The sequence below is a fragment of the Myotis brandtii genome, unplaced genomic scaffold (genome assembly GCF_000412655.1).
Source record: "Myotis brandtii unplaced genomic scaffold, ASM41265v1 scaffold174, whole genome shotgun sequence".
Lineage (NCBI taxonomy): Eukaryota > Metazoa > Chordata > Mammalia > Chiroptera > Vespertilionidae > Myotis > Myotis brandtii.
This window is the reverse complement of record NW_005356437.1, coordinates 1,663,920-1,679,618: the sequence shown is the minus strand read 5'-3', so window position 1 is coordinate 1,679,618 and position 15,699 is coordinate 1,663,920. Positions and strand designations below refer to the sequence as shown.

The 15,699-nt window shown below is 35.4% G+C and overlaps 1 protein-coding gene across 3 annotated transcripts in view; it reads left to right on the top strand.

The window, feature by feature from the left end:
* The window catches only part of FNDC3A (fibronectin type III domain containing 3A), a 227,235-nt gene that overhangs the window by 200,637 nt on the left and 10,899 nt on the right, over positions 1–15,699 (top strand). For all 3 annotated transcript variants that reach the window (XM_005863209.2, XM_005863208.2, XM_005863210.2), the window contains 11 exons: positions 3,352–3,490; positions 4,028–4,096; positions 5,168–5,286; positions 7,683–7,788; positions 7,876–8,051; positions 9,431–9,544; positions 10,252–10,401; positions 10,500–10,783; positions 10,886–11,098; positions 12,545–12,711; positions 14,090–14,217. In XM_005863209.2, the coding sequence (XP_005863271.1) occupies positions 3,352–3,490; positions 4,028–4,096; positions 5,168–5,286; positions 7,683–7,788; positions 7,876–8,051; positions 9,431–9,544; positions 10,252–10,401; positions 10,500–10,783; positions 10,886–11,098; positions 12,545–12,711; positions 14,090–14,217 (1,665 nt within the window). The remainder of the gene's footprint in view (positions 1–3,351; positions 3,491–4,027; positions 4,097–5,167; positions 5,287–7,682; positions 7,789–7,875; positions 8,052–9,430; positions 9,545–10,251; positions 10,402–10,499; positions 10,784–10,885; positions 11,099–12,544; positions 12,712–14,089; positions 14,218–15,699) is intronic.

Genomic DNA, 15,699 nt, shown 5'->3' with positions numbered 1-15,699 from the left:
GCCAACTAGCAGTGGGGTATCTGAAGCTGGCTCGTAACCCGAATTTTAGCTCGCAATTCAAAGCAAAAAATCGGCCGAGAGACGGCTCGTATCTCGAAAAACTCGTTAGTCGGGACACTCGTAAGTCAAGGCCCCACTGTATAAATCAGCATCTATGACAGTACATAGTCATCTTCCCTTCCTTTTTTCTCATCTTGTCTGCCTTCCTTTCTCCTCTGTCATTTCTGTCTTTAAGAATACTAAATCTCCAAACCTGTTGTGTATTGCTTTCAGGCTATTCTCTTGCCTTCTAATCCAAGTTCTATTTTATAGCTAGATTTACCTTTCTGAAACAGCTTTCCCTCTGAAAACCATTTTCCTTAGTTTGACATAGGTGTTGTTGTTTTTTTATTATTCTGACCAATTCAGTTTTTTAAATGTACTGCTTTTTATTCCTTACATAAACAGGCTACCTTACTAGATTGATTACTCATTTTTTCCTGAGCAGAGCTCGCTATTTTGCTGTTCACTTCTGCTCTTATACTCAGGGTTTTTGTTCTGTCTTACCCAATAGTAGATTTATTTAAATCCTTGTCGATAGTCCCCTTTCACTGCTGCCCCATATTACTTACATTTGCCTTTTTAAAGGATTCCTGAATCATTTTTTAAGCCATAGTCATCTTTTTGTGTGTGTAATTCTTTTGATATGCATATTGCCTGTCTTTTGCATAAGGTAAGGTGTGCACCACACCTAGAATTTTTAGCACCATGCTCCCTCTATGGTGGCCACTAAATGAATGTTTTGATTATTTGTAAAATTGGGATGGGCTGAGATAACCTTATAGCTTTACTAGAGGCCCGGTGCAGGAATTCGTGCATGGGTGGGGTCCGGCCACCTGCCCTAATCAGGGGCAGGACCAGCTTGGGGGAGAGGCCATGGGAGGTTGAGGGGAACCCATTGGGGCCCCGATTGGGCTGGTTGGCCACTGCCGTGCATGTTATAGCAACCAGTCATTCCATCATTCCGGTCACTTGGCTTTTATATATAGAGATACATTTATGACCAACTGAAGTAAAAGGAGTCAATGATGAAATATTATATACCTTTAAAAACATAATTAGTGAATCTTTATGGTCTTTAGGAAATCTGTTTTGTTTTGTTTTTCTTTTTTCTTTTTAATCTTCACCTGAAGATACATTCTTATTGATTTCAGAGAGGCGGGGGGGGGGGGGAGAGAGAGAGAGAGAGAGAGAGAGAGAGAGAGAGACAGAGACAGACAGACATCAACCGGTTGCCTTCCATACACATCCCAACTGGGGATCGAACTCAAAGCCTGGATATGCGCCCTGACTGGGAATTGAACCCGTGACCTTTGGGTATATGAGGTGACACTTCAACCAACTGAGCCACATCGTCCAGGGCCTGTTCTTATTATTTAAGTTTTCTGTAGTTATTAGGTTTTAGTAGACACTCTGTACCATATTGGGAAGTGTTTTGATCCCCTTGTAGTCTAATTTGTATAGCAGCAGAATGAAGAGACATCCTGAAAATCTATCTGAATAGTCCTTTGGGACGACTGAGGAAACCTGAGCAAAATTGAGCAATTAGACTAAATTTTACTGAGTTCTCATGGGCTGCATGAGTTATTTGGGGTAGATTTATTTAGATCCTCATCTATAGTGTCATGGCATGTCATAATGGTCCCTGTCTATGAATCACTCAATAATTATTGAGCATTTACTCTATGATAAGCACTGTTCTAAAAACTAGGAATACAACAGTGATCAAAATAACTAATATTCTAGTGGAGGCAATAGAAAGTCAAACAAATATCAGATAGTTATAAGTTAACTAAAATAGAGTGACATGGCAATTACTTGGGTAGTCAAGGAAGTCTTCTCAGAAATGACATTTGAACATATACAAATAGAAAGAAAGAGGTAGCATGCCAAGATCAGACAGAACATTCCAGACAGGGGGAATAATTACTAATGCAAAAGGTCCTAAAGTGGAGATAGTCAGGGGTGAAATCACATAGGCCAGTGGTCGGCAAACTCATTAGTCAACAGAGCCAAATATCAATAGTACAACGATTGAAATTTCTTTTGAGAGCCAAATTTTTTAAACTTAAACTATATAGGTAGGTACATTGTTATTAACTTAATTAGGGTACTCCTAAGCTGGTCTTTGCTAAAAACGTCCTCAATCTGATTGAGGTACGTTTCAGTTGCCACGAAGTTTCAATCGCACTGTACGTGCGCGCCCACACATGGTATTTTGTGGAAGAGCCACACTTAAGGGGCCAAAGAGCCGCATGTGGCTCATGAGCCGCGGTTTGCCGACCACTGACATGGGCCATAATAAGGAATTTAGATTTTATTCTGAATAAGATAAGAAGCCATTGATGGGTTCTAAGCTGAAAAGTGATAAAGTCCCATTGGCTGAAGTGTAGAAAGTAAATGGGGTTGAGGGAAGGAATGGAAGCTGGAAACTAGTTGGTGGTATAGTGTAGCCATTCTGAAAAGATAGGATAAAGGAGGCATTGACTAAGGTGGTGGTAGTAGTAAAAACAGAAAAGTAGAGAAAGTTGACGGTATTTACTGATACAGTAGTCCCTCCCCCTTATTTGTGGGGGATATATTCCAAGACCCCCAGTGGATGCCTGAAACTGCAAATAGTACCAAATCCTATATGTACTTTTTTTCTATACATACATTCCTATGATAGAGTTTAACTTATCAATTAGGCACAATAAGCAATTAATAACTAATAAAATAGAACAATTATAACAATATACTGTAATAAAAGTTAGGTAAATGTGCTGTGAGGCACATGTGCATTATCTCTCTCTCCCCCTCTCTTCTTCACTCCTCCTCACTCTGATAACCAAGAGGGCTGCTAAATGACTTAACGGGTGGGCAGTATGTATACATTGTGGATGCGTTAAACAAATGGATAATTCATGTCCTAGACCAGCTGCAGTAGGACAGCGCAAGATTTCATCAGGCTACTCAGAACAGTCACAATTTAAAACTTATGAATTATTTCTGGAATTTTCCATTTAATGTTTTCAGACTGCAGTTGACCACAGGTCAGGGAAACTGGAAAATCCATCAAGTATCATCAGATTTAGCTTGTTCTTGTGATGACTCTTGCTTAGTATCAAAATGTTAGATTTATACTGAATACTTCTAGGACTGAATACTCTTTATATATGCTTAGTCCCTATCAAAAACGTAAATAAGCCTGATGGCTTATCACAGTGTGAAAACTTTATCATTTGATTGAGCCTTTATGTCTCTCACCACTTTGTTCATTAAGCCAATATCATTGTCTCAAACATTATTTTATGTTGTTGTGTCTCATCACAGGTTATTGCTTACAACTCAGAAGGTAAAAGTAATCCAAGTGAAATAGTAGAATTCACTACATGCCCTGATAAACCAGGAGTACCCATAAAGCCTTCAGTTAAAGGGAAGATACATTCACACAGTTTTAAAATAACTTGGGGTAAGATTTTATGCATATTTGTACATCATTACTTCTATATTTGATTAAAATGATTTGAATAGTAAGATAATTTTTAAAATACGTAAATAAATATGTTAGAGCAAGTTTAATAGGAAATGTAAGAGTCATGGTTTGAGGATCTTCTTTGTGAACAGCTATGTATGTACTCACACATACTAAGTTCAGATTTGATACACGAAGAATTTGGGGTCTACTGTAGAACTGTTGGCAGGGGCAGCACTGTGTAAAATGGAAGATTGCTGAACTTGTAGTTAATGTCACCTAGGTCATCCTGGCTTTCATGAGAAATGAAAATCACTTATTCATTTAAAACAAACATTTATTAAACACCTACTTATATACTACTTAATGCAAAAGCAATAGATTAATGAGTTGCTGATATTAATAAAAAAGCATTGTAGGTGATTTCTTTTTTCTTTTTAAGCAATACTAGATTTGATATTATGTTTATTAAGATTTTCTGTCATTTTAAATTGCATGTACTTTGCCTAATACTACTATTGTTTCTTTGGATAGACCCACCAAAAGACAATGGAGGGGCATCCATCAATAAATATATAGTGGAGATGGCAGAAGGTTCTAATGGTAAGAATAAAAGGCTAATATGCAAATCAACCGAACAGCGGGATGACCGGTTGCTATGATGCACACTGACCACCAGGGGGCAGATGCTCAATGCACGAGCTGCCCCCTGGTGGTCAGTGTGCTCCCACAGGGGGAGCGCTGCTCAGCCAGAAGCCAGGCTCACAGCTGGCGAGTGCAGCGGTGGGTGGCGGGAGCCTCTCCCGCCTCCACAGCAGACATCCCCACAAGAGCTCCCAGACTGAGAGAAGGCCCAGGCTGGGCTTAGGGGACACACCCCCCCCCGCCCCCGCACAAATTTCGTGCACCAGGCCTCTAGCTTTATATGATCTTTTTTCTTTTCTCTTGGGTTTTTTTTCCTTTGTTTGTAGCAGTTAGGATTTTGCATGTTACGAACCACTTTAAGTTGTAATCTTTAGAAATATAACAAATCAAATGTGAGACTGCTGTATACTTACATGATTTCATTTACATTTTCTTATTTTTTTGTTTGCATTGCACAAGTCCAGTATACTTAAACTCTTCTGAAATTAGTTTATTCAGGTAGATTATACCCAGATGTACCAGAGAAAATTTATCTTCTAAAATTTAGTTAACTTACATAATACTAATTTTAATAAGAAATTTTATGCCTACTAAACTTTATTTTTGAATGACACATTTAACAGTCTTTATTTCTTGAAATGACCTATTGCCTGCAAAAAAATAAGGATGTCTTTTAATTAAGACTAAACTTCCTGTGGTATTGGTTCTTTCTTTGTGTGTTATAATGTTATTACTGGACCAGTAAACACATTTAAAATGCTTAATTAAAAGCAAATTATCAATCTCAGCCAAAGTCTGTACAGAGTTACGGAGATATTTCCCTTCAACAAAGCCATGCAAAATTTGTCTAGGAAGCTACACACATAAAGAAAATTAGATCATTTCCAGGAAACTCGAAACAAGCTTAAATTGTTTCTGACAAATTACATAAACACTTATTTAGTGAAGCTAGGATACCTGCCGTGTCCATGATACCAAAACGTTAAACATTACCTTGGAGCTGATTGAACATAATTCTTCACCTTACAGGAAACAAATGGGATATGATATACAGTGGAGCTACTAGGGAACATCTTTGTGATCGACTGAGTCCAGGCTGTTTCTATCGTTTACGAGTTTACTGCATCAGTGATGGAGGACAGAGTGCGGTAATATTTATATAGAGATTTTTTTTCAAGTTTGATCAAATTAAATGAGATCACCAGATGACACTTCAATATTAAAATGTATTTATACATGTATAAAAGTAATTTCTGTCACCAGCTGGTTAATTTTATAGTGGCCAGAATATTCTAATAATAGTACTTAGTGCATATCTGTATTCAGTGAATATCTATTTTCAACTTTGGAAAAACAAATGTATGAAAACATTGTAGAAAATTTTATAAAGATAAATTTTATGCCCTAGCCCAGTAGTTGGCAAACTCATTAGTCAACAGAGCCAAATATCAACAGTACAATGATTGAAATTTCTTTTGAGAGCTAAATTTTTTAAACTTAAACTATATAGGTAGGTACATTGTTATTAACTTAATTAGGGTACTCCTAAGGCTTAGGAAGAGCCACACTCAAGGGGCCAAAGAGCCGCATGTGGCTCGCAAGCCGCAGTTTGCCGACTACTGCCCTAGCCGATTGGGCTCAATGGATAGCACATCAGCCTGCGGACTGAAGGGTCCCAGGTCCGATTCCGGTCAAGGGCACATGCCGGGGTTGCAGGCTCCATCCTCAGTAAGGGGCGTGCAGGAGGCAGCCAATCAGTGATTCTCTCTCATCATTGATGTTTCTCTTTCTCCCTCTTCCTTCCTCTCGGAAATCAATAAAAATATTTTTGAAAAAAAGATAAATTTTAGTATGTTGCTTAATAACCATACATAACAAATAGAAATAAAATAATTGTAAACTGATGTATTGCTCCATAAATTGCCAGGACAAACCATAAAATGTCATTTACTGTTTAATATTTATTAAGTAAATATTATGATATTTACTTATTTCCAAAAGGTGGTAATTATTTTTATTATTAGAGACCCAATAGCCAAAATGAACTTAAATTTGTACCATTGACTATATATGAGACATATGTAATGTTCTGGAAAAGTACGGGGGTTTTTTGGTTTTTTTTTGTTGGTTTAATTTATTTTAGAGAGGGAGGAAGAGAAAGAAAGGGAATCATCAATGTGAGAGAGATACATTGATTGGTTGCCTCCCATATGCGCCCCGACTGGGGATCAATCCTGCAACCTAGGTATGTGCCCTGACTAGGAATCAAACCTGAAACCTTCCCATGCATGGGATGACACTCAACCAACTGAGCCACACTGGCCAGTATTCAGAAGTATGTTTTTTAATGGGAGTAATTTTTTTCTTTTTAATGAATTTAACCAAGAGTGGTTTCTTAGAGCATTCATAATTGTTATTATATTTCAAATGGAATTTAATGTAGTAAAAGTACTTTTAAAAAATGAATTGTTGAAAATGCAAGTATTCTGAAACTGCATGCAAGTCCTGCCCAACAGGCTTGGGATCCAGTTGCTTCATTTTCTCTAATAAGAAAATCTTCCTGGATTCTAAAAAAAAAAAAACCTCCTACTCCCCTTCCCACCCCCACCCCCCCAAAAAGCTATTTTTCTAATATAACATTATAGCATTCTTATATAAGATACATTTCTGAATAAGGTGATGACCAAATATTTTATTTATCTTTGGAAAGAAAGTTAAGTGTAAATCTTAACACAGTGCAGATAAGGCATATATGGCACTGGGTTTCTGTCAATGTTTTTAAGAAAATGTCTTTTAAAATAAGACTTTTTTAAAAAAATTGCATAGAAGCTAAAAGTAATACCAAACACCTGGAAAGATGATAGATACTTGGAAAAACTTATCTAATTTTTAAAATTATTTTTAGGTGGAAAGGAAGAAGAAAATCACTTTTTTAAATTAATAAGTAAATTAAACAGGTGAAAAATACAGTATGCAGTAAAGTGGCCAAAATAGTCTAAATCTCCTGAAAACATGGTAAATTGCATTCACAGAATGTTAAAACATCCTTCCTTAGAAGAGATTTGTGGATCCATTTGGACAGGGTCAAAATAATGTCCATTTGGTTGTGTTGGATGTAAGGGTTTTTTGATTTTTATTTATGTTTTGTTTTTTTTCAAGTTTTCTTTTTCTCTTTTTTGGGGTTTTTTGATTTTTATTTATGTTTTGTTTTTTTTCGAGTTTTCTTTTTCTCTTTTTTGTTTTGTTTTGTTTTTTATTTATGAAAAAGAAAAGAAAAGGAAGAGCTTTTCTTTTTATTTATTTTGGTAACTTATTTTGTATATAGTATTCAGTGTCTTTATTTGTGTATATAAAATTTTAGTTTTAATGACTTGCTCTTGATTTTATTACATTTGATTTTATTCAGAACTTTATTTTCAGTCAATAGTCAAGTATAATTTCAAATTTGGTACAATCTTTGTGTTTATGTTATTTTTCTTTAACAAAAGCAATCTCACTATTTAGTTTGGGGCATTTTGTTTTGTTTTTGCTTTTGTTTTGGCAGGTATCTGAAACTTTACTTGTGCAGACTCCAGCTGTGCCTCCTGGCCCATGCCTCCCTCCCAGATTACAGGGTAGACCCAAAGCAAAAGAAATACAATTACGATGGGGTAATTTCCATTTTGGTAACAAATTATAATTAAGTTAATACTAAATATATTCCTCTTGTTAAGTTGCACAAATCTTTCCATCTTTAGGACCCCCTCTGGTTGATGGCGGATCTCCCATTTCCTGCTACAGTGTGGAAATGTCTTCTGTAGAAAAAGATGAACCCAAAGAAGTTTACCAAGGTTCTGAAATAGAATGTACAGTGAGCAACCTTCTCCCTGGAAAGACTTACAGCTTCAGACTACACGCAGCTAACAAAATGGGGGTAGGAAGACTGTGATGAGTGAATTATAATCACAGTGTGTTTCATGTAACATATGTAATTGCACCTCTTATTTGTGACTCCATATTTCACAATTTATAGCTGTAAATCTATACTGATAAATAAGATATGGTGAGATCATATTATTGTTATAGAACCTCAGTATTTTCAAATCCCACTTACAATTTGTGACATTTTAGACTTGAACTGAGCTAAAATTTGCCTTTCAGGTAGTACTTATAGGGTTTACTTACTAGTAAATTTAGGAGAAGAAACAAGATCATAAGATGAAGTATTTGTTTTTTGGGCTGGTTATATGCAGCATTTACTTTCCATTGGCAACTAATTGTGATTCTTTTTTTGCCTAAGGAAAAAAAAACTTTACATTTTAAGCACTTCTGGTTTTGTGTGGATTTTTTTAAATATTATCTAAATATCTGTACAACTCCATAATTGAACAAAAGATAGGTGATATCTCATTTTACAACTAAGGCAGCTGGGGCTCAGATCTTGCCCACAGTTACACAAACTAAGAAGTGGTAAAGATAAGCCTTAGACTTAGGTTTGTCAGACTCCACTCAACTGTGTCAACCTCTCTGCATTAAAGCAGGTTCTCAAAGGTCAAAGCAGTAATTTCTTACCTCAATTGAGTAACACTGTTTCTTTGAACTATTCTGTAATTAAAATTTCACAAGATTAAACTGAGCTTCTTCCCTCCCTATTATTTAAGGTTTTAGTGAACTGTGCTATATTTTATGTTCTCCAAATATCTATAACCTTATTTTTAAATTTCTTACATCAACTTTATATACTTTGTTGGCAGTTCATACATAAGTCATCATCTTGAAAGCCCCACAAGGCTGCAGTACTTTGGGATCACACCTTTAATACTAGTATCCTTAATCTGTATTTCTAGGTTTGTAATAATTTGTCTAAATCATCTTAAGTAAATACTTGCTTTCTGTATTTTTCAAAGAATATACCTGTCAGACCCATGTTAAATTACTGTAAATTTTAAGATAGAATTTATGCCTTACCATCTCTTATGCTTTTAATTGATATCTGTTTCTTCACTCCTCACAATTTTTTCTGACTGATCCCACCTACCTAATTCCCTAATGCTATGCCTTTCTAACAAAAAAACAGTTCATGAAGGAATAAGGGACAGGAGAAGAAAATATAGTAAATGAAACTTAAAAATACCCCACATATTCACTTCTATGATCTTTAAATCTTTTTACTTTCTGTGAATGCTTTTAGACTTATATTATGACCAATTAGTCTTGAAGGAGAGTGATTATGCACTTATTTGTGAGTTTTTATAGAGAGCTATGCACTCGATAGGTGAAAAATGGAAATGGTGGTTACATTTGTTTTTCTAGTTTGGACCATTTTCAGAAAAATGTGATATTACTACAGCCCCTGGACCACCAGATCAATGCAAGCCCCCTCAAGTGACATGCAGATCTGCAAATTGCGCACAAGTGAATTGGGAGGTATTGTCATTTCCACTGACTTATATTTACTTTCTTAGTCAATTAGGATAGTTTATATAAAATAATAAAGATACTGTTTATATCCTCATAAGTTATACAAAGAGTAAGTCTCCTTAAATTCACATGGTAAAAAGTGAGGGGTTTTTCTCTTAGAAGCATTTAAGTAAGGTATATTTGCATTGCAGATATTTAGATTCTTATTCATGATGTGCTTTGTGTTTTATCTAAGGTTTTGTCTCAGTAATGAAATATTTAGCCACTGACTAGCTTAATGTTCAGAACAAACATTCGTGGGAATTAGTATAACACTATTTCTCATTATCTCCAGTGATTTATTGTGTATAATAATGACAATTACATTTTCAGTTTCCTTTGAAATTTAACAAAGAAAATATCCTCATATGATCTACCATTTTATATTACTTCATAGAATTATTTAGAAGTATATTTACCTTAGAGTACTCTTTATAAAGTGATTCAATCATATTTCCAATTGAAAACAAAGTTATATTTTTTGACTAATCTTAAATTCAGGTGGCCTTAATAAATAAAAATGTAATATTGGGTAGTCTTAATTCTGCTTAAACATTTTAAAGAAATTCAAAAGCAATCCAGTTTTTTATATGTTTGGGTAAAGAACATTTTTGCCCAAAAGCTGTTTAATCAATGTTGAAACTTAAGACCTTTACCCTTTTCTTAATTTAAAGGTCCCTTTGAGTAATGGAACTGAAGTCACTGAATATCGATTGGAGTGGGGAGGAGTTGAAGGAAGTATGCAGATATGTTACTGTGGGCCCAGTCTCAGTTATGAATTAAAAGGACTTTCACCAGCAACTACCTATTATTGCAGAGTCCAGGTAAAGGCAATAAGGGCCTCGTCACTTACTCTCTTTACGGTTTTGTGAGCATTTTCATGGCCAAGTCTTAGTTAACTATGGGCTCTGTTCATTTGTAGGCTCTGAGTATTGTGGGGGCAGGTCCTTTCAGTGAAGTAGTAGCCTGTGTGACTCCACCATCAGTTCCTGCTATTGTGACTTGTCTTCAAGAAATAAGTGATGAAGATATAGAAAATCCCGATTATTCACCTTCTACATGCCTTGCAATAAACTGGGAAAAGCCTTGTGACCATGGTTCAGAAATCCTTGCCTACAGCATAGACTTTGGAGATAAACAGCCCTTGACAGTAGGAAAGGTTACAAGCTATATTCTAGACAATTTGCAACCAGATACAACATACAGGTATACTATAAAAACTATGTTAATTTTTGCCTAGACCAGAGAGACACTTTAAATAGAATAATCATAAACTAAACTTATTTTTCTTTTTTATATGGCACTTAGAATACGAATTCAAGCCTTGAATAGCCTTGGAGCTGGTCCTTTCAGCCACATGATAAAGTTAAAAACTAAGCCCCTCCCTCCTGATCCACCTCGTCTGGAATGTGTTGCCTTCAGCCACCAGAACCTTAAGCTGAAATGGGGAGAAGGAACCCCAAAGATACTGTCAACAGATTCTATTCAGTACCACCTTCAGATGGAGGATAAGAATGGAAGGTTGGTGTTTTAAATTACTTCTTTATGTAGTTTCTTGGGTCTTGAATATATTTTTATAAATAATAGAAGTAAATAAAATAAATTTTCAAAGAGAATTTGCATAAGAATTTTGAAGTGTGCTGTTTTTGAAGCATTAGAGGAAACAATGACGATTTTCTGTTTTTCACTTGTGAGTGGGATGTCAAGAGAGAAAAACTTTAGTGGTCTATTCTATGGCTCACTTCTCTAACCCAGTGATTTTCACCTTTTTCGTCTCATGGCACATATAAACTAATTCCTAAAATTCTGTGGCACATTAAAAAAAAATGTTATCTTTTTTGACAGTCTGACAAAAAAATAGGCATAATTTTGATTCATTCACACTGGATGCCTATTGTGTTGGCTGTTGTTTTTTTTACTTGACAACCTAAGGGAAAAGAGATGAGTGACCTGACTAAATAGTCAGGTATTGCACATTTTAAAAATTCTTACGGGATACTAGTTGAAAATCACTGTTCTAACCCTTTTACTCCCTTCATGCTTGTAAAAGAAACTTAATCTTTGCTAGGGCTTGAATGCTTATTTCCAGCAAGAGGCAATTTTTATAGTAAATGATTGATTGGCTTAGAGTGTTAGCCCATGCACCAGATGGTCACAGTTTGATTCCAATCAAGGGCACATTTAACGCAATTTGCAGGTTTTAATCCCCAGCGCCAGTCGAGGCGTGTGGGGAGGCAACCAATCTGTGTGCGTCTCACATTGATGTTTCTCTCTTTCTCTCTCTTTCCCTCCCTTCTTACTCTCTGTAAAAATCAGTGGAAGAAATATCCTTGAGTGAGGATTAACAATATATAGAGAGAGAAAGAGAGAACTGTATGAGCATTCATTATTCATTCTCCAACTTCCAAAAAGCTAAACAACAGTCAGTCAAAAATATTGAGGAACATTCAACTTATAGGTAACATATGTTATTAAACTTCCCATCAAACAGTTTGAGAAGATAATTCATAGGAAATTATATATTCTCTTATACTGCTATATAAATCGCTAGAAAACATCACCAAATCAACTAAAATTATGCCTGGGAATTGAGAGTTACCTTTTTTTATGTGATAAATTGTATGCCTATGACTCTAATTAGAAATAATTTATAATGAAAATTGTGGTGTTCTGAGTACCTTTAAAAATGTGTACATCAAAACAATCAGAATCCTGAAAAGAAACAGTTACCATGGTTGGATAGGAAATTTAGCAATACTTTTTCAGAAAACTATGCCAAATTCAAAAACTTACCTGTTCTGTAATTGTCATCATCTGATGAAAAAGCACATTATTTATCTGGAGTGACAAACCAATCCTGGCATTAAATTCTAGGAGTAAGTTATTATTCCTAAATTATGTCCCAATCAGTACTTTATAAACATAATGTAGTCAAGGATTATTTTTAATGAATCTTTTTCATTTTAGGTTTGTATCCTTATACAGAGGTCCATGTCATACATACAAAGTACAAAGACTTAATGAGTCGACATCCTATAAATTCTGTATTCAAGCTTGTAATGAAGCAGGGGAAGGTCCTCTCTCCCAAGAATATATTTTCACTACTACAAAATCTGTTCCAGCTGCCTTGAAAGGTAAGTTATACATCTTCAAGTTATTTTCTTTTATAACAAATGATTTTTAAATGCATTTTCATCAAGTGCTTTATGTACTGTTATTAAAATTTATCATCCAGTATATGTCCAACATTTAAATTAATCTAATATAAAAATACTAAATTGAGCCCTGGACAGTGTGGCTCAGTTGACTGAGCATCATCCCCATGCACTGAAAGATCACTTGTTCAATTCCTGGTCAGGGTATGTGCTCAGGTTGCAGGTTAGGTCCCCAGTTGGGTTGCATGCATGAGGCAACCGATCGATGTTTCTTTCTCATATCAATGGTTTTCTCTGTAAGTGTGTCTGTCTCTCTTTCTGTCTCTGTCTCTGTCTCTCCCTCTCCCTCTCCTTACCTCTCTCTCTAAAAATCAATGAAAACATTTTTTTTAAAAAATACTAAATTGAAAAGATAGGCTGGTTTTCTAATAAGGCCATTAGCTGTTTCTGCTCTTACTACTTAAAGGGGGGAAAATCACAAATTCTGGTTGCTTTGAGTCATTGTTATTTCATTCATTTCTATTTTAGGGAGAGACCCAGGTTGTTTGTTAAGCAAAACAAATTCTTAGTTGATTTGAATCTTTAAATCGAATTTACACACACACACACACACATTTGTCCATACATGTATCTTTAAAATCAATTTCAGAGGGGTCCTTATTTTAAAGCGACTGCAGCAAGATTATACTTTGTGCATTTAGCCGAAAACACTGAATTTCCTCACACTCTGAGGACAAATCACAAAGACTTCTCATACAGTGTCCTCAATCATGTACTTGAATATACCATTTGTTAGGCAAATCCATAATTAACAGGACTGTTCTTGAATAGTGTTTCTAATAATGTTGACAGAGTTCCACTGAGTCATTTTTCTGTTCTCTTGACCAGTTTAGTGTCTGTTAGCCTTAATAAGATTGCTGATTTTGACCCCTTTGTACCCCACTATTGAGTGAAACAGTCATATGTGGTTGAAGAACTAGGGGTAGTTTTCAGCTCATCCTCTTAGATTAAATTATAAATTTCATGTTCTAGTTGTGCTCTTAAAAGTACCATAGTTGTTGTTTTTTTAATGCCATATACCCCTCTATTGGCTTTTTAACACAATAAAATAGTGCTTAACTTGACAGATCTTTTAGTCAGTCTAGCCATTGTAGCATCTGTAGATTGTATGACCTGAAGATAGTAAGAGTGAACTATTGACCATTTCTCTACAAATTTCAAAAATCCACTGATGTTTATTTCAAGTTAATAATTAAGTTTTACAGTTTTATTGATTTTGATTAACGTGTCTGTGTAATGTTCCAAGTAAAAATTAAGTAGAGCAGATTTTTTTATTTATATTTTTTGCTCTCTACAGCCCCCAAAATAGAGAAAGTAAATGATCACATTTGTGAAATTACATGGGAGTGTTTACAGCCAATGAAAGGTGATCCAATTATTTATAGTCTTCAAGTTATGGTGGGAAAGGATTCCGAATTCAAACAGGTATGTGCCAAAATATAATTCTGTGGATATATACTTTTACCTTTCTCATGTTTATGAATTTTCCAATGTAAGATTTGACTGTCTTTATCTTTCTAATTCAAAAACATTTGTTCAACTGATAGATACAGAGAATAAATAGATTGTCACCAGATAATAGGTAGGAGGTAATAAAAAAAAAAAAAGGTAAGATTAGGAAGTACAAATTGACAGCTATACAAATAGGCTCAGGATGAAAAGTACACCATAGGGAATATAGTCAATAATATTGTAATGACTATGTATGGTGTCAGGTACTAGACTTATTGGGATGATCACAAGTTATATGAATGTCTAAATCGGTACACCTGAAACTAATATAAGATTGTATGTCATGTGTAATTGAAAAAAAAAAATTTTATTCAGTACTTACAATGTTCCAAACATTAGTAACTAGTGTCTCAGGATCCAAAATCTTTTGGATGTGAGCTATACTTAAACAGAATGTTCATTCATTTGACAAGTATTTATTGAACTTTGTACCAGGGACCTAGGATACAACACTGAATAAAAAGTCCTTGCCTCCATGGAACTTACATTCTAGTAGAAAAAGAGATACTAAAAGCAACAAAACACATTACTGTATCATATGTTGGATAGTGGTAATTGCAGTGGAGAAAAAATAAAACTGGGTAAAAGGTATAGGGAGTACTGGGGGGGACAGGCAGCTAGTGTTATTTTATACAGGGAGTCAAGTGACATTTGAATAGAGACCCAAAGGAAGTAAATATTGGGAGAAGAGTGTTCCAAGGAGAGGAAACAATAGGTACAAAGGCCCGAGGCAAGAGTTTGATTGTTAAATTTAATGAAAAACAAAGAGGCCAGTATGGCTAGGGCAGTGTGAGCAAGGGGAAGAATGGTAGATAAAGTCAGGGGGTGGGGAGTTTTATGAGTGGTGTCGATGTCATGTAGGGCATATAGGCCATACTATGACTTTTACTCCATGTAAAATGAGAAGCCAATAGAGGATTTAGACCAGAGTTGTCACATGATCAGACACAAGGTCATTTTGGCTAGAGTGGGACAAGTACAGAAGCAGAGAGACCATTATGGAGGCTTTCACAATAATAGTAATAGTCATAATACACACAGTTATTGTGGAAGCCTAGAGGAATTATCAACTTCCCAGCCAAAAAAATTCAAAGATAAAGAACTTGTTATGCAACTTAAAAGCCTAATTTAATTTCTATATTTATTTCATCTGATTTTCCATTTTTTGCTGTCAACCTTCTTGATTTTGAGGGCTTTTAAGCTGTGTTGTTTTGCCCTAATCAGTTTGGCTCAGTGGATAGAGCATCAGTCTCCGGACTCAAGGGTCCTGGGTTTGATTCCAGTTAAGGGCATGTACCTTGGTTGCGGTCACATCCCCAGTGGGGAGTGTGCAGGAGGCAGCTGATCGATGTTTCTCTCTCATTGATGTTTCTAACTCTCTATCCCTCTCCCTTC